Raw genomic sequence first — 19334 nt, forward strand, 5'->3', positions numbered from 1 at the left:
AGTCGAGAAACAATAAAGTTTTCCATTGGACTAAGATGCATGCGGTGAGCTGAAGGATGGGAGCAAATAAAATAAAATTTAAAATGCAAAGAAATAAAACAATGTTACATTGAAATAACTGAAACAAAATGATGAAATGATGAAATGAAATGACAAAATATTCTAGAACTTTCTGAGATTTAAAATACTTGAAGATAATTTTCATTCCCTCTAAAAAAAACCTTCTAATTTCTCCATTGTTTTAAGTTTCCCACTGATGCACTACACACTGTAAGGTTAAGCTCATGTTGTATGTTGATTTTACTCAAGAGGCATGTTACATTCTGCAAAATGGTTGCTTTCATGACTCAGCACTAAAAAAGTTTGTCTTCTTCCCCAGCAGGAAAGGTAAAACACTTGGTAAACAGCTCAGCTGCTCACTGATGTGCCACCCGTGCTGGGACTGCATTTGAAATCTGCCATCTCACCATGTTACGTAAGTCTTATTTATACAATATGCCTGCATTACTTCCTGCTCCAGAAATATAAGTGTCAACTATATAAGACATATATATAGATGTTCCTATTACATGTATATATAGCCATCTGTCATAATAACCTCAAAGCTTCTGATGAGCTTAAGCAATTCAAAAATTAAAATAAATTTACCTTCTCTTTCTCATTCTAGAAACAAACCTCCATAATTTATTTCAGTAAATATATTTTTTCCCATTAGACTTAAAAAAAAAGGGGTAGAAAGAAATAAAACCTAAATAAAACACAACATAAACCTAAAAAAATCCAAAGAGTTCACAGTGAGATAAACCCTTCAGTCCCCTTTGTAGTGTTTAGCAACCACTAATCCTACAAGATGATCATCTTCATCATCTTTTGTGGAGTCACTTGAGGATCAGTTTCGTACGAAATTAAGGGGCTCTACAACTCTGGTCACCAGATTGAAGTCTCCCAGGTGGCTCATCAGACATATCCCCCCATATCTACTGCCAGGCTACACCGTTGCTTTGCTTGTTTTTCCTTATTTTGATAGAAGGTCACAAGCAATACAGTTAAAGGAAATTGCTGCAGTCAAAGAGTTCACAGTGAGATAAACCCTTCAGTCCCCTTTGTAGTGTTTAGCAACCACTAATCCTACAAGATGATCATCTTCATCATCTTTTGTGGAGTCACTTGAGGATCAGTTTCGTACGAAATTAAGGGGCTCTACAACTCTGGTCACCAGATTGAAGTCTCCCAGGTGGCTCATCAGACATATCCCCCCATATCTACTGCCAGGCTACACCGTTGCTTTGCTTGTTTTTCCTTATTTTGATAGAAGGTCACAAGCAATACAGTTAAAGGAAATTGCTGCAGTCGCAGCCTGTAGTTACAACCTGGTTTGCTGGAGTATCAAAATTTGGAAAAGAATCAGTAAAAGCCCATGGCATTTGTGCTGGACTATGATCTCCAGCAGGCAGCACAGCCTTGGGACAGGCTGCAGAACCATGCTATTAAGACAGAATCTCTCAGATGTTTGAATAACAGACATAAGCAAAGCCCAAAGCTCTACGGAGCAGAAGTGCTCTAAGCAGAAGGAGAGCTGATGCTGGCAGGAGACCAGCAGGTTCACTTGCCTCTGTCGGGGGAGTGCGTTATGGCCGCCGTGGAGGACGAGAGGCGTTTACTGATCGGCGACTCCATTTGCTTTGGCAGATTCATTGTAGAAGCTGAAAGTTTGTCACATGCTGCAGAAAAACGCATTGAAGATATTTGTATTCACACCACAGCGTTGATAAACTCCAAAAATTAACCTTGCATCTGTACTTGTGGCCTTGCACTGATGATAGCGCTGAACTGGCACGAAGATTGTGGCCGCAGCTCTCTTCACAGAGAGCAGCGGGCACATGAGATGAGCTCTTTGTGACCACTGAGGACCAGCACCCTGTGACACATGCTTTGGCATGCAGCTTTTCTGCTTGTGAATTTCACATTCCAGTTTCACAAAAGCCTATTTTTTATACTGACACTGATAAATAATTATATATCAGCACAAGCATAAAGTTACCCAAAGAAAACAAACTGCACACATGGCAACTCTGAGCTCGTCTTCATTCCCCCTCCCCTCTACCTTCAGTCTGGAAGAGCTGAAGTTCACATCAGACATTACTCTAATAAGAAAATGACATAAGCAACATTTGTGCATCTATATAAGACCTCACTGTTTTAATGACTGAGCTGGCATCAGCCATTTGGCTTTATCTTTTTGTGCTTGAGAAGAACTAAAGAAAACAAACAAACAAACAAAAAACCAGAGGTTTTTTGGTATTTTTCTTCTGAAATACTATTTGATAAAGTCTGCTTGAGCATAATATAAATTTCCTACCTTGGGATTTATTCAAGTGAATGAAAGAGAAATCTTATTCAAGTATTAGCAGAGTACTAGTACGTCATGATCACTGTATGATACACAGAAGCTAAAAGCACAGACGCTTTGTCCCCTACATTTGAATTTTATTTCTTTCAAAATCAAAACTAATTTTCAGCTAGAGACATGTATGTGACCTTAATTCTGCATCTTCTAGGTTACTGCATTCCCTATTATGTCCACCAAATCATTGCCTTAGTGGGGTTTCCAAGATTTGGCTGCATCTGCTACAGTAAACAATGCAATTCACTACATTTCCTTTTTTAAAAATGCATATATAATGCTGGTATGCTGCAAAACATCAGTTGCACAGGCAAATATCTTTGCATATGAACAACAATCAGTAAAAAAATTGAATATGTTTGCACAGAAATATTAATTCTGTGAGATCATAGGCAGAACAGTATTTACTGTGAATTCTGCAGGAGTAATAGCCAAACAAGTCCTCCTTTGGGGGAGAGAACAAACCTACTTCTCAAAAGCACAGGCTGTGTTTTCTTTTCAAACTACCAAGTACATTTGCAATCATGAAATCACATTTTCAATTTGAATTCCTACATGCAATCCATTTGTTAGTTTGGAGAACTCATACTTCAGAACCCTTTTATGGGAATAATAATAATAAAAAAACCACAAATAAAACACCACTAAAAAAACCCCACAAAAACAAAAAACAAAAACAAACTAAACCTGAATAATAGAAAACATGATTGCTTAAACAATGTCAACCACTTGAGTTGGTCATAATTTGTTCTAGGAAGCTGAAAACATAACATGGCTGTTTGTACCAAATTTGCTTGTTCTCAAAATATTGCAGAAGGCCCTTGAGATAGAAAAAGAGGGCTGTTTTAATGAAACATGGTCTTCATAACACATTTTCTTACTGTGCAACTGAAATTTTTCTCAACAGCACCTGCGCACATCCATTAGAACTGTCAAATATACATGTAATTACACACACACACACAGAGCACCCACAGAATTGAAAAAAATTAAAATCTGAGCAGTAGAAGTCTACAGTTACTGAGAAAACCATGAAATGCCTCTATTATGCTGGAATGTGAGGCATGCACTGCTCCACCATGGCAAAATTAAAAGGAAATTAAAAGACACTGGTCTACATCACTAAGGGTAATGCTGTAGAGTAGCAGACTGAAATGATAAGAAAACAGTGATTAAGAAGAACAAGAATCAGTGGATGGGTTACAGTGATTAGAACAGTTATAAACAAGACACAATGGTACTGTGATTCTCTGAAATACCATTGAAGGAATCAGCAGGAGCAGTAGAGGTCACAGGGTCTGGAGGAAGGGTGTTGGCAGCTAAACCTAGAACAGGGGGTGGGGTATTTTCTGATTCACCTACACAGCAGAGAAATCAGAGCAAAAAGAGGTGAAAGAAATTACTGAATAAGTTGGGGGAGCTGGAATTAAGCACAAACTGTATCACAAAGAAAACTGGTTTCTTTCTCAAAGTATAAGACTTTTTTCATTATTATAATTTCCTGGCTTTTTTAATGACATATCACGAAAACTATGATATGAAACAGTTTGTCTTTTTAAAGTTAAGTATACTTAAACACTGTTTAAAAGAGAGTAATTGTTATATTTCATCAACACCCAAACATGGATGTTTTTCCCTATCACATCAGTTTATTCAAACCTGATAAATTCAAATAAATTTTATGATTTAAAAGAGAAAACATGCACCTTTCTGAAATATAAAAGCAGCACATGACTCATTATGTAATAAAAGGAATTTCCTCTGAAGCCAAAGCCAAAATAGCAGTAACAGAATGTACATGGGGAAAAAACACAAACTATTTTAAACTGCACATGCTGCATAGTCATCTAGAAATTCCCATCAGGTTTTTAGAAGTACTAAACAAAAACAGAACATCTTTTGCAAGCCTTAGACAGCGCTCAGTCCTTTGGTGAATATTAAATTTGCTAACTGTGTGCAGGAGAAGACAATGTGGAAGAAGCTATTAAGGGAGACAGTGCACCAATTTTAATTTTAGCATTTAGCATCCTCCAAACTGATTCTGCTTACTCTATTAAAACGATCTGCATTCCTAAAGTTAGGAGGAACCTGTCTCCACAGAAGGTATTAGGGAGAGGAAGCCCGGCAAGCAATTACAAAGCACTTACTCACGCCCCAAGGCAGCGGTACCACCCTGACTCTAAACCCATCGTACTTACTATCTCCACAATCTCATGCATTTTGCACTTGCAGATCTGCAATGCAGGCAGCCTGTTTCACTCACCATCTCTGCCTCCTGAGCCTGCAGCCAGTGCTCCTCCCCACGACCATCGCTTCTGCTTCTGTTCCAGCTGCTGGCTGCGTTCGAGGGACCGGCGCATCATGGCTTCTAAACGCTCCTGGGAATTTGGTACAAACCCCAGTCAGACACAAATCCCAGTCAGTTCTCTGGGGGCTTCCTTCCCCTGCCTGCTGAAACCACGCTAAAAATACACAGTCTCCCTGTTGCTCCACACAAGATGCTTACAGGAGCTTGCTCACAATAAAAGAAAAAGAACTGAATAAAGAAGGGATCAGCATGCTACCTACCTCCAGATATGAGTATCCTTTGTCTGCAAGCCACTGAGGTCACTACAGAGGCCTAAGTAAATAACACAGGTTGCATCACTGCCTAGCATCTGCTCCTGCTGGTGAGGCTGCTGCTGTGCTCTGGACTTAATTTGTATAAGAATAATGCTCACCAAGCATTAACTCCTTCTTGTCTATGCAGACATCAGAATTTTTTCCCATCCCTTTCTGAGCACAGTTAAATTGCTGCAATGCCAGTGGCTCCACCTAGTCACTCAGATAAATGATCACTTCAAACCCAAAGTAGGTTACTTTGCAGGATGCCCTACTTATTTATTTATTTTTACAAAAACTCCCTCCTTTCTTCTTTTATGTTTCTTAAATCTAGGCATTTAAGATCTTCTGATTTTTTTTCTTCTCTGTGGATTTATTTTAGTGCATGCCTACCTCATACTGCTCCCAAGATTTCCTTTATCCCCCTGCCACTCCCATGTTCTTCTCCATGAGTTAGGATTTTCACAGGGGGAAGAACAGAATTAATTTTTTCTCTCCCCAAATCTTGCTCTACCTTTAACTTACAGCTAAATATGGTCACTTTATTCCCTCTCCATCACCTCTTGACTCTCAAAAACCTCCACTGAGTTTCATTCCCACCTCCTCCCTCTGCTAGTTTCTCAGTGATTTATTGTTGTGGCAATGATCCCTGCACTTTTTCTTTTCCTCCTTTCAAGCAGATAAAATGTGGTTCTTCCCCACCCACAATTCCATCATCTAACAGCCTCTTCCCTTCCTCCTCCCAGCACCTCATTCTCATCTGGCAACCTCCTCACCCTCACATTTCAGCAGCCCAACCCCTACTGTGAAAGATAAGTCTACTCTTGCTGCCTCCAGCTCCTGCCCCAGCTAGTTTTAGCCCTTTGATCCTATTAGTATTTTTGGTGCTATTCCTTATTACCTTTGCTATGTCCTTTTGGTCTAGTATAAAACTCCCACTCTTATCCACTTCAAGCTGGATCCTGCAGGCTCCTGTGATTACATCATACCCATTTTGATTTTTAACTCCAATATCTTTTGGCAGCTCAGATAAATTGTGTGGAAAACCCTTCATACATCTCTTGGCCAGATTACTTTCTCTCACTGATTAATACCTTTGGTCTGGCTTTCCTGAGCTATTTTACCAAAAAATTTCAGTCTTTGTTTAAGTGTGTTTCCTCCAGGCTCTGCACTGGTGCTGAGCCAGTTGTCTCTGATGGAGCTCCTCCAGCACATCAGACCCTAACATCAGGCACCTCCAGTAACCTCCATACTTTATACACGTACCTGTAAACTTTGTCTTACCCTCCAGGGCTTCTGACCCTGGTCACTGACTTTCTACATTGCCTGATGTCCCCTCATCTACTTCTGGTTATCTAAAATATATTTCTGCCTCTTCCACATCTTTGAAGACTCTTTTCTACTACCATGACTTTCAGGAATTTATTTCTGAGCTTATTTTTTCCACCTCACCCAACCCTGCTACCAGTTATCCATCAGTATCAACAGCAAGCCACTACCTTTTAATCTTTAAGCTCTCTTCTAATTTTATTACAAATCACTTGCACTATAAAATATTCTATTACCCTCTATACAAAGAGTGAAGAAAGGAAATTCTTGCACCCTCTATCATTCCCAGCTCTCCTGTCCCTGTTACCTTTTGGCCAGGTGACCCACCCTGCTGTTTCTGCTGCTGTGCCCAGGAAGAGGAGCTTTCAGTGGTGCTGTGAGCTCACGGTCTATCAGGTAACATCATTCAAAGGCCACTGAGAGCAGGCAGCTGCTCCTCTGCTCCCTCCCCCGCTTCATCCCCCTCCTCTGTCTACTCAGTGCCATCAGTGTCCAGGCAGGCATGAAAATGAGAGCTCTGTCTCTTTCCTTGTCCCTACAGAGCAAATGAAGGAAGCACCACAAGGCTCAAGCGCAGCCTCTTCTGCAAGAGCACAGAAACCCCCACAGCCTGAACACCCCATTCCCTTCTTACACACACCCTGCCGGTGAAAAGGAAACAATCTTTTTCCATTCTCTGGAATCTGAAGTCAGTCCCCTCTGCTTTAGTTTGTTACAGAATTTCTTTCTTCTCTTACTACTTCATGATACAAATTTCAAATTTAAATCCTGTGTGCGCAGGCTTTGTTTACAAGTTTGTGCTTTTTCACCTTTAGCTCTCCACCTCTCTAACCTAATTCTGTTTGAGCCCCTTTTGTTAGTCTTTCCAAACCTCACATATTTCATCACCAGTTCCTCTCTGCAGTGTGCCTCTTTTCACCACTTTCTTCTACTATGCGGCTTGCCCTAGTCTATCCTTCTACCCACATTTTTTACCAAGGAAAATCACCCTCCCATTTCTTTCTCATTAAAGTATACTCTTACCCAGAACCTTTTTTTTTTCCATTTCTAATGAATATTGTTATTCATTAATCAAAAAATATAAGACTAAAGCAGTCATGTTTCAATTATTTCTGTTTGCTGTCTTGTTTGAGGGTTTTTAACAAAGCTTGGAGTAAGCAATATTCTGTAGTTTGCAAAACACAGAATACACTTATACCACCTACTATCAAAATATTGTTTCAAGAATAAAATTCATGCTGAAATAGATTAAAGACATTAAATTACATTTCATACACATTTGAAAGCCCATGCTACCTACAATCTGAGGTTGAAATCTTCAGTTACATTATTTGGAGAGGATCATTCATTTTCATTTGCAAAGAACCTTTCATTAGACTACTATAGAATACAATTATTAAAACTCACAAAACCTCTGCAGATATAGGTTAGATAAAGAACAATACGAAGGCTGCTTTTCACAAAGAAAGGATAGTTATTAAAAGCATTTTAAGTTGGCACAGAACTAAAAAGCCAAAGAAAATAATAAGACATAAGCAAGCATAGCATAAACAACTCATACATTAATAATTTGTTCCATGATGAAAACTAAACCACAAGACAAAGCTTTCCTTTATCAGCAAACAATGCGGAAAACCCTTCCAGTCTATGTTCTCGGTGAAGCACTTTCTTGAAATCATATCAGACTACGCATGTGATCTCATTTGGGAGCTCTAACAGCTACAGATAGAGGAAACAATGTCTGCTCTCAAGATATACTGAATTTTCACAACAAACTTTATCATGCACAAGCACTGCATGTAGGTTAAACTAAGAATGAATAAAATCACAATAGAGAGCCATCTACTGCTAACATCTAAAATACACATTACTTTCCAAAATCCAGTTACTCATGTAAATTTTCCTCAGCCTGAGCAATAGAATAAGCACTTGTACTGTCTGAATTAAAAGCAAACAAAATCCCACCCCTAAAAACGCAGTCAAATGACTTGTTTTCTCACAAATAAGTTATTTCCTTTTTTCTGTGTAAAATATAACACAGATGTGACAAGGAATAAAAAAATGTTTTAAGTATTTTGACTTAAAATAATTTGTGCAAATAATTCTAAACCAATCTCCTTATATCTACAAGACAAACATCTGAAAGAGGTCCAAACCATCTCTTTCTCCTCATTTTACATATAGCACTGTATGCAAGTAGCTCACTGTTTCCTGAGATTATCAGTTGGCTTCATCTTTGGAGTGGAGTACAGGAAGTAATTAAAGCTACATCATCTTAAGAGTTTTTCACTCTTTTGCGCCAAAACACATACTATTTACAAATGTAACAAAGTGCACATGCACCAAGACAATCTCTTCTCAATAACCTGTCTACAGCTAGACATCTATTAACAAGGTATTTCCAAGTTACATGGAAGTTCAAGACAGGAAAGGGAAAAGAATTACTTTAACTGAAAAAGCACTAGCTTTATTTTTGTCTAGTTCCCTGTAAAAAGAAACTTTTAAATCACTTCTGTAGAGCTGCTTTTACTGAAAGAAGTGCACAGCTTTAAAAGTAATACGAAGGGAAGGGCAGTGATACTGAAGACCTCTGTAGATAAGAAAGATGCAGTCAATATAAACAGAATAATTTCTAAACATTATTTATTCAGTTCCTTCTGAAGAATCTGACACTTTTACTGTGCTCTGCAACAACCTCCAGCAGCCCCAAAAAACTCTGACAGAATACCTTGATTTCTACCAAGAGAGAGTTTAAAACCATCATCCTTTATCTGGCATTGTAGAGGGGGAAAACTAAGCAAAATAAATCAAATTTTAGCCACCACTTTAAGAAGTCCTTTGTAAGCAAAACAGTCGAGCACAGGATGCTCTGATATAGGAGCCAACAAGTCCCCACCAGTTTGTTAAGATCTATTCCTCTCAGATTCTTTCAAATGCAACAACAGTATTTTGCACAGAGAGATTTATATCACCTCTTCCTATCATGAATGTGCACTACTTTCTGCTCTGTTTAAAAGACAAGGAAAAATAATTCAAGCAAACTATAAAGGACAACCAGTAAGACAGAGAGCAAGAAAATCTCTCTACTTGTCATTTCAGACACCTGATGAGCAAGTAAAATGGGTAGTCCAGTACCCAGCCAGTGTTAACTGGTCTTAAAAGGAGAAACACTGAGAAGATGGTGCAGCACACACTGGCTCTCTGGCAGGGCACATCCACCCCCACACCCCAGGTGGGGGAAATACATGTTCAAAGCTCTTCCAGTAAAGACAGTCTTAAATAGCCAAAATTACTCACAAGCAGTGAGTAACTCAAATGCCCAGGGAGCTGCAAGTTCATCACCATCCTTACTCAGACCTCCACAGTTATTATGCACGAGAGTTTGAGGGGTCCATCACAATAACAAGAGTTGGGGATGGTGGAACTAAACTGGCAGATCCTTTAGCAAAATTCAAACAGAATTTGAAAAATGAAGGACAAGAAACTGTGAAGGCAAGCTAGGAGGGATGCCTTCTATTCCCATTTTCCTTCTTCTCTCACTCTCCCCTGTTCTATAGATTATTCCCCTGTGCATCCTCTTCTGAGGCTTCTGAACTTTCCTCCCACAGGTTTAATCCATCCCCAAACAAACAAGCATCCTCTCCTGTCCTTCTGCCCACACAACCTTCTCTCAGACTCCTCAGCCTGGGGGAGTAGAGGAGTGGGAAGGAAAGGGAAAGAATCCAGTTCCAGGCCTGCTTCAGCTGCCAAAAAAGACTTTGGACACTTTAAGCATAAGGGACCAGCCTGCTGAGCAGAGCTAGGAGTGGTACTCACACCATGACTGAACACTGGGAATCAGCCTCTCCCTCACCATTACAGAAGCCTGCCCTCACACGTGCAGGGTCCTGAGGAGCTGGATCAGGCTCACTGCTGCTTGGGAAAAGCATCACAGAGTGCTCAGGCTCTTATTCCATCTCTGGGGAAGTACAGGAGGCCACTACAGGAGATGGGGTCGGCCCCCACTAAACAGACGCCTTGGGTCTGACCTGTCACTGCCTCTCACATCCAACAACTCTGCTCTCATTTCTGCAGCAAAGGCAAACCATGAATGATGCAGGGAAAACTGGTGGATACTTGCTCTTCCTACACCTCTCTGCCTTTCTGACCTGCTCTGCTGAATATTTTGAACAGAGGGTTTTTCTGCCCCTTCCCCTTACAACCCTCACAAAGGGAATTGATTTTGCTTAGCTGCAGAAGGTTATTACAGCAGGAAATGCTGGGGAAGGAGCACATGACTTCAATGCTGTTACCACAAGAGAGAGACCTCCTACCCTTTGTTTCAGTTTTTTCTCATTTTTCTTAAAAGAATTTAAAACAAAACACATAACAAAATATTTTTAAATCAATTCTCTGCCATTACATAGAAGCCACAATGAGTATGTTAAAGTTGAACAACAAATGACAGGATGCAATCTTCTCTTCAAGTAAAGTGCAAAATCAAACAAAAAATTCAATGAATAGCTGTATGTTATTGTGAAATCATGCACAAGAAGTGTTTTACCTGTTTTGCAAAGTTATTTTGGTGAAAGGATAGGGGGGCAGAAAAATGGAGGTTAAGAACTGTGGATTTCTAAAGCTTTTTTTTCTCCAGGAATTAAGGAAATATTTTCTTTGGGCTTTTTTTTTTTTTTAAACCACTGCCCCCTTTTCCAAAAATCATTAATTCTTTATCAGTTGCGGGTAGCAGTGCTAGTGTTCTCCACATAATGTCATGCAGAGATATACACACACACCCTGCATTCAGAGAGCTGCACCAGAAATTGGACTCACTAGAGCAAAAAAAGAACCTTAAATGATCTCAGCAGGGAGCCTAGAAGAGAGGAAGGGCATGAAGATGCTTAAAAATATGTGATTCTGTTTTATGTTAGAATTTGAAAACAGTCTAGATTCTTCACTGCTTTAAGTACAAATTTCTGAGTTTCTGTCACCGAGGAAAAATGGAACAACACATTATTTCTTTTTCATGGACAGTAAACAGAACAGTAAGAAGAATCTTTCCCTTTTTGGAAACACTCATCTTTAAAGACTTCTTTCCAGAAAGGTGGTGTTTTATATTTGACAATCAGAGTCCCAGATATGTTAGCAATGGTAGATGACTATTCTAGGAGATCATAAAAATTTAAAAAATTGTTTTGGAAAGTGTTTTTGATGTACAGTGGTAGACTCCTTACAGCTGTGGTGATGTGCTTTGCAGCTCCTGCAGTAATTGCTCCCATGTCTCCAGTCCTGCTCCCACCCCCCATGGTTTAATGCATGTCAATATTCAGCCCTGTTCAGTGCTGCCATACATCTCCCAGGGGACCTCACCTCCTCCTCTTTAAGCTTTTGTCTCCGCTTTTCTTCAACAGCTGCTCTCTTCTGCTCCTCTCTCTGCCTCTGCTCCTCCAGCCTTCTCCATCGCTCCTCCATTTGCTTCTCATACTGAAGTTTTGCTCTTCTCTCCTTCTCCAGTATCTGCTGCTCCCTAGCAGCTTGTGCAGAGAAAAAGGTGCATTTCATATCAGGCAAATGCTCTTCTCTTTTAAAATTATTTGGTAACATGAAACAATAGTGAAAAACAACAAATGCAAGTACACAGGGTTTTAGTTGACTGAGATTAAAAATATAGTGGACAGAAGTGCTGAAATGATTAGTAAACCTAAGCAATACATAAAGAGGGAAGCCCTTGTACACAAGGTGCCAGTTTGTACCCCTTATCTATGTAAAAAATAGTGTACAGAACAAATTAGCAATTTTTTTTATGTTTCAAGTCCCTCTGTAGCTTAAAGCCAAATTATTTTTTCAGACATACTGCTCCTAGTAATCTTTGAAGGAAATCAGCTGTATTTGTTGAAGCAAAAGCCCTTGGGACTTCTTTAAAACCGTGCTTCTTATTACAGAGCTGCCTTTGAAATAGACACATGTAAACAACATATGCTGTTTTCTATGAAGTTTTGAAAATACATCTTTCAGCTCATGATTTGGTGCCACTTCTGCCTTTTAATATAAAAAAAAATTATTCTGTTACTGAGGTTTTGCCCAGCTGTTTATTCCAGCTGGAGGAATAATCTTCATGGGACATTACCCTGATGTTTCAGAAACTCAGACTGCAACAACAGATACTGGACTGCTGCTCCAGGTGTACATAAAACAAGTAGCAGGAGTTATCGTGGCAAATTGAGAGGTAAAATCCATTTCCCATGCAAGTGTATTCCATAAAAAGGCAGGAAAGAGGAGGTCTGTAAACATGCCTAGATACACACAAGCCTGTAGTGTCACATACCAACACACATACAGCCAATATCAAAGAGGGAATATTGCTAGGCTAAGAACATGAAAGTCAGGGAAAGCCAGAATTAACAGTGTTTATACAAGAGCTAGTCCTTCTTCCTGCTCACTTATGCCTGTGTTTCTTCAGTTCCTGTTTCCTTTTGCAGCACATCATCATCCTTCCAACTCTCCCACTGTTCCTAGGCTCTTGTCCAGCCATTCCAGATCAGCCTTTTCCCCTCAGTTCCTGCCCCCAGGCTTTAACCACAGCTGTGACTTTCTGTCCCTCTTAGCCCCACTCCATCCTCTCTCCCCTGGGTGAAAGCCAGAGTCTTCCCAACACCCAGATCCTTTTCCAACATTCCATTTCTTTCCCTTGAATACAGAATCCTTCTACAATACTTCTTCCTCAAATCCAGCCTGCTTTCCAGAACATCTTCTAGCTCATTCTTGTCAGAAATACAGTTGGTGTTGTCCTCCCCTTCTGTCCTATGAAAATTCACTCATCATCCTCACTCAAGACAGGGCAGTATGAGGGGAGTGTCAGTGATGCAGTGAACCTGGACTGAATGCATGAAGTTCAGACTTGTCAACAGAAAAAGTTACCTCAGAGACAGTGGATAACAAGTGACCAGGCATGAATTGCTCCAACTGCTAGCCACATCAGGTAGAGCAGGTGACAAAGCATGCTGGAGTCCATAAAAACCAAAAATAAAGTGAGGTGTCCAGAGATTGTGCTAAGATTACCTTCTGAGTAAGTAGGTGAAACCTGGGACTGATTCTGGACAAAGAAGTAAACAATTCTGTCATCATGGACACATGTACAATTCTTGTTGCTTAATTTAGGGATGCTAAACCACTGATTAATGAGTTTTGGCTCAGGTGAAAAAGTTACTTCATATTGCTGTACAGTACCTGCTGACTGCTCAAAGAGCTGACCCTTGGGGGAACAGGCTGCTTTTTTCTGAACTTCTAAAAGAAAATTCTCACAATCAAACTGTGACCAAAACTCAAAGCTCCCCACTACAGAAATGGTCTTAAGAATTATGCTTCCAGGAGGCATATATGATGTCTGGGAGAAAATTGCAGACACCACCTTCCAAATCCCCTGGGCCAACCACTCCCAAAATCTCCAGGTTTCAGTTTCCTTTTCATCTTTTCTACTCTGAGTCCTTTCCAATCTAATCACCATATCACTTTCTTGGGAACCAGAAAAGAAGGGATAATCAGAAGGAAAGAAGAGAATAGCCTACACTGAGCATACCTGGAAGAGAAGTAAATTCCAGATAGACAGAAGCTTGGGCAAGATTAAGTACTAAAGAGCAGCAGATTTTTACCAAATTACCAAAAGGAATCGTGCGGACCAAGGCCATGGTAATGAAAAAATGTCAAGTCGCTGGTCTCAAGCCCCAGACTTTGCAAAGAAATAGTCAACAGTTTGTTTATTTCTTGCAAGAAAAACAGTATTTTCCTATGATTATTTTGACAGGTGCCCATACTTGTTTAGTTGACATTTCCTCAAAATATACCTTAAATTTTGCAAAAATCATAAAACTCTGACAATTCCTTCTGCTAGGTATTGCCAGGTTATCTCTAGGAACAGTGCTACTGATCTTTCCTGTCATTACCACGAGGAAAAGTGAAGTTAACTGTTTCACACCTTTTTATATACACAGAGAGATATAGGAAGTCCAAATCAATGTTGAACAGAAAATTTAAATTTACGTGTATATATATATATGTATGTTTTAATTGTGTATACACCCACTCCCCTTAAATATATATTTATACTTTTTACATATCTATTTTAAAATTCTCTCAACATTTCCCTAGTCATGTTAATAGATTAAAAATAAGCAATTGTTTTAAACAAAATCTGAAATCATTGATAAAAAACATTCTTCAGTTCCTGAATAACATAAGCATTCTCCTGAAAGATTAACCACTTTACAACTTCCAGAAAAGTACACAATTTAATGCTGCACTTAAAAACTCTATTATATATTTCAATATGGCTAAAACCAAAGAGATTAAAATTGAAGTTGCTTTATCAAATCATCTTACATATTTTTCTGAGTATTATTCAAGGCTTATTTGGGATTTTCACAAATCACAATCATAACAGCAGTATCTTGAACATAAACCTATATTCAAAGGCACAGAAATCAAAGAAGAAAGTAAACTTGTAAATATAAAATACAAAATATTTGACTGGAAATGCAAGAATATTATCTTTTATAATTTAAGTTAAAAGAAGTGGTAAAGAACAGGAACAGACTGAACAACAAGAAAAAAATCAGAACACAAAAAATGCTATGTTAGTTAGTTAAGCCTATTAAAAGTGTATATAAATAATAGATACACCTCCTGCCAACTTACCAAGGTATTTCTCCCTTTCCTCTCTTCTTTCCTTTGCCAGTCTTTGTCTTTCATCAGTTTTTAGAAATCCATCAATAGCTGAAGACAGAAGGAGGGAAAAAAAAAAAAAGCCTTAAAAAGCTGTTAAGCAAAACTAAAGAAGGATCCAAAAGAAATTAAAAGAATCCATCAAAAAGAAATCATAACTACTGCATTTAACAACTCCAATAACAAAACCAATTTTGCTCTTGTATGTGGGCAGGTTAATGAGCTGGGATTTGGGCACCTCTTGAGCACAGTCTCCCACTCACTGCTGAACTCCAAGCACGGCTCCTCACTGCAAATGCCTGACTCCTCTTCTCAGAGCAAACAAGCATGCTGTTAGTGTTTGTTTCAGAACCTGAAACTTTCTTGGGAAAAACGGTAAGGATGCAATTAACATGCATTTATCTTTGTTAACAAGCTCCTTTTAAATGTTTTGGCTAGGTAGGAAAAGGTAGCTCAGAAAAGCAGTGAGCAGCTATGGAGTCCCAGCCTTTATATTTAAAGGACCACAGCCCCCCAGTTTCCTTGCTTGCTCAGCATTTCAACAACCAGCAATTACTGCTGGATGAGGCTACAGAAGCAGCAGCCCTGCTGCCCTCTTTCCCAGGCAGGAAACACTGTTTCCTCCTGGAGTTGGTATCTAAAAGTAAGATACTTGTCTAGGACCAGGTTGCCTAAGGATGGTTTGTAAGGATGTGTCTGGGATTCTGACACCCCAGCTCTTTGCACAGCATGAGCAGCTGAAAGGCCCAATTTAAGGAGGCAGGAAGGCAGAGTGTGACACACCAGGTGCCTCAGGGTCACCAGCCTGCATGCCCTGGAACAAGCATCAAAGGGACCTAAGATGGACCTTCTGCAACAGCAGGAAAAAGGTCACCAGTGAGTACCTTGACAGACCATCCAGGGGATGGCATCCTCTTAAAACACCTCCAGTGCCCTCCCTTCCCTCCCTGCTCAGGATCTCCTGAGGTGTAAGCAGTGCAAACAGGCATGGTGTCTCACGGCACAGTTTACATCATTTGCAGTCATTAGCTGGGCTCCCTACTGAGTTACTGAATTCTAATTAGGTCCCCTTCCTTTTGCTCTGAGAACTGCACCTGTTAATTTTATCAGATAAATATGAATGGAAAACTTACATAGACTGTAACCCCAACTACCTTCCTAAAACATCACACTTGCAGGTTCCTTTCCAAAGATATCCTGTCTGTGGGAGCAAGGATTTTGCATAGGAAGTACCTTTCTCTAAAATGCACAGTTGTGTAGGAAAGGTGAAAGCCAGCCTCAGTGGCCTCAGCAACAAAGGCAGGTCTCAGCTGTCCCCCATTACAATAACAGCTTGCTTTTTCCCCTAGCAGCACCTTCAAAGACCATCTCTAATCCTCCTCAGCACACACAGACTGCAATTACCTGAAGGCAGCCAGGCCCCTGGAAAAATGTGATTATAGCTCCCAGCTGGTTAATTACAACTCAATTTGTGGGTCAAATACATATTTATTTATTTATTTCCAAAGACTCATCCTACTTCTATACTAGTCCACTTGCTTGCTCACTTGGCTGATATTTATTTTCAGATTTGACAAGAAAGAAGGAGACAAGAGGTGGCAGCTCAGTAAAGCAGCCATGGCAAAGGTTTGTTACTGCTTTGAAAGGGCCTGCAGTAAGTAGCCAAGAAGGTGAATCAGCACAGGTATTTTACAGCTCCAATGGAAAGCTTTTCAGTGGCCTTAAAGTCAAACAAACATAAAACCTACAACTCAGGCTAGAAGCAGGAGAGGGATGTGAAATTCTGGTGGATCAAAAGCCCAAAGATAGAAGACTGAGCTTGAGAACAAGGAGGCTGGAGAAGGAAAGAAACAAAGCGAGGCACGAGTTAAGATCTTCTGTGAAAAGGATGTAACTCAGATGGAGAGGTGGAACCTAAAGTACAGAAATTAGAATGGGGATAAATGGAGGGATGGAAAGGAACAGCAAGAGAGTTCATGTCCATGAACTATGTTCACAAAATCCTGCACTGATTCTCATCACTCTCCTGGCTTACAGTAATGATCTCAGAAATCCACCAGCAAAAATGCATCCCATTATGCCTATCAATAAAATCACAGCTAACTCATCTCCACTTTGATTGCTTCACAAACACAACTGGTAAAAGTGGACCTAAAAGCCTTGCTCACAACCCCATTGCTATCCAAAGCTGATGCACAATTTTTCAGGTTAGCTTTCTCAAGCATTTGAATATCTCAACCCAATTCAGAAAATACTATAAGATGATCAAAGTTGTGATGTCACATATTAAAGGAACAAGGATGTATCCAAATTGAAACAGTCTGTACAATTTTTATTTTGTCTGTTCTTACATGTATATTACACTTTTTCCTTTTAGGTCCCTTTGCTTATTCATTCAGGGCATAAGAGTTGAACTAAGTTCAAAGTTATTATTCTTTCTGAAACTGAAAAGTAGACAAAACTATATTTAAAGGCTTTTTGGAGAACTGTATTCCACACTTGGCTATGTCACAGGTGAAACTACAAATACATGGAATTATGATTATTACATATGCAATACACCAACATGAAAAAAAAAACAAAACCCACCAATAAAACAGTGGAGGAAAACTGCATTCTAATACATACAGGCATCAAACACAAGATGGCAAGAGTAGCATTAAAATAGCACAGGTATCCTCAATGCTGGCATTTCTGAACTCAAGTACTTGACTTTGCAAATCAGCATGCCTGCCAAAAATCAGAAACTTTACTTCAGAAAGTAAATAGAGTTTTGAAGGACAGAATAACTGAACCCTGGGTGATCGCTTGCTTGTACATTGAGATGATTTTCAAAGACCAAAATGATTGTACTTTATGCATCTTCATATAACATTCAGATAGCATTATAAATGCAGTGGGCACAGCAGTTACCTGTGGCAAGGAATTTCATTAATGACAGGAATTCAAATCCCTCTGGCAAAGCAGATTGCAAGCAGCAAGCTGGCACAGGTAACTATCCCGGGAATGGTGTTTGGGCATCCCTGTCCCCTAGCAGGGAACTGCCAGCAGAGGGCAGGAGAAGGTCTCAATGAACAACAAAACCCCACGGCAAAGGCGCTCTCACTGAGCTGTGACCTCGGGTTAAGTCTGTATACGCAGCTTTATCCTGAGCCTTCCTCATATTTACAGCTAAGCCTCTGATCCCTCACTTAGAGAGGCACGTAACAGCTAACAACATGTTTAAGAGTCAGATGTAAATGCAGGCTGGCTGTTCTTCTGCCAACCAGAGTAATGAATACAAAGGGATACTGGCAGAAAATTCCCTAATAAATGTTTATTCCCAGACTTGCAGAGGAATAAGGAAACTGCTCAAATAATAAGATCCAACATTTTACTCTCAGGAAATGCACACGTACAAATTGCTTCTGCTTATTACTCGATCTCCCAGCCCTCCCCAAAAGTCCTTTGCACAGTCCCCACTCTCTAAGGCATGTACTTAGGCACTGGGCTAATTCCTTGAGATTGTGCCTCATTTTTTGATTGAGGAGGGCCAGCTGTTCATCTGGGATTTTGTTACAATGAGCATCTCTAAAGAAAAAGACCATAACATAAAACCAGTTCAAATGTCAGCAGCAGACCTGCAGCAATAATGTAACAGCTGATGCTGCAGGATTCCTTCAATACTTCCATGTTCCCTGAAAATAAATATTCACAGAAGTAAAACCCAACATGTTAATCACTGCTTCACCTCTTTTTTATGGGCAAGGTAAACCTATTCAGACTGATGAAACAGTGCCAGAACATGTCCACACACACTGCTCTGCTCCACATCCTGCTTGTGAAGCCTCTTGGTGGTTGCTCAAGACAGAGGAAGGCTGTCCTCTCCTGATGAGACATAGCAAGCTCTGTCTTTGAAAATCCATATCCTGTTTTTGGTGAGAAAACAAGTACCCAAGCAGGACAATTAGGTTAGTGGAAGCTGAGGCTACATTTCAAAAGGACCAACAGGCTGCTTGGGCAGCTCCTCTCCTGAAATTCACACCTGAGTAATTGTCAGCAGGTAAGGTTTCTATTAATTTTTTTTCCATTTTGTTATTGAACCCACACCCCCATCTATCCTCTCTAATACCCCATGGTATTTGGTTTCACAATATATTTATACACAGCAGATATTGAAGTCCTTGTTGGGCACCATGACAGAAGAAATGTCAGCTGGGCATCTGAGACCAGCTCTACACAGCAGTGTTCCACACACCGAGACCTTTGGCCATCCTGCATGACCACATTCAGGACATTTACACCTTTGTCCATTCTACCTGGC

The 19334-nt window shown here is 39.9% G+C and overlaps 1 protein-coding gene across 3 annotated transcripts in view; it reads right to left on the bottom strand.

The window, feature by feature from the left end:
• MAP7D2 (MAP7 domain containing 2) overlaps positions 1-19334 on the bottom strand; it is an 81463-nt gene that overhangs the window by 21527 nt on the left and 40602 nt on the right. The window contains exons 2-6 of one of the 3 annotated variants that reach the window (XM_054271518.1): positions 15005-15082; positions 11684-11847; positions 4668-4782; positions 3664-3762; positions 1611-1721 (exon numbers count right to left, since the gene is read on the bottom strand). In XM_054271518.1, coding sequence (XP_054127493.1) covers positions 1611-1721; positions 3664-3762; positions 4668-4782; positions 11684-11847; positions 15005-15082 — 567 coding nt within the window. Of the gene's footprint in view, positions 1-1610; positions 1722-3663; positions 3763-4667; positions 4783-4972; positions 5225-11683; positions 11848-15004; positions 15083-19334 lie in introns of those variants that run through there. The other 2 variants (XM_054271520.1, XM_054271519.1) reach the window with 2 other exon arrangements.

The sequence above is a fragment of the Melozone crissalis genome, unplaced genomic scaffold (assembly GCF_028551555.1).
Source record: "Melozone crissalis strain CALT ecotype California unplaced genomic scaffold, PUWL_Pcris_2 ptg000013l_1, whole genome shotgun sequence".
NCBI classification, from domain to species: Eukaryota; Metazoa; Chordata; class Aves; order Passeriformes; family Passerellidae; genus Melozone; species Melozone crissalis.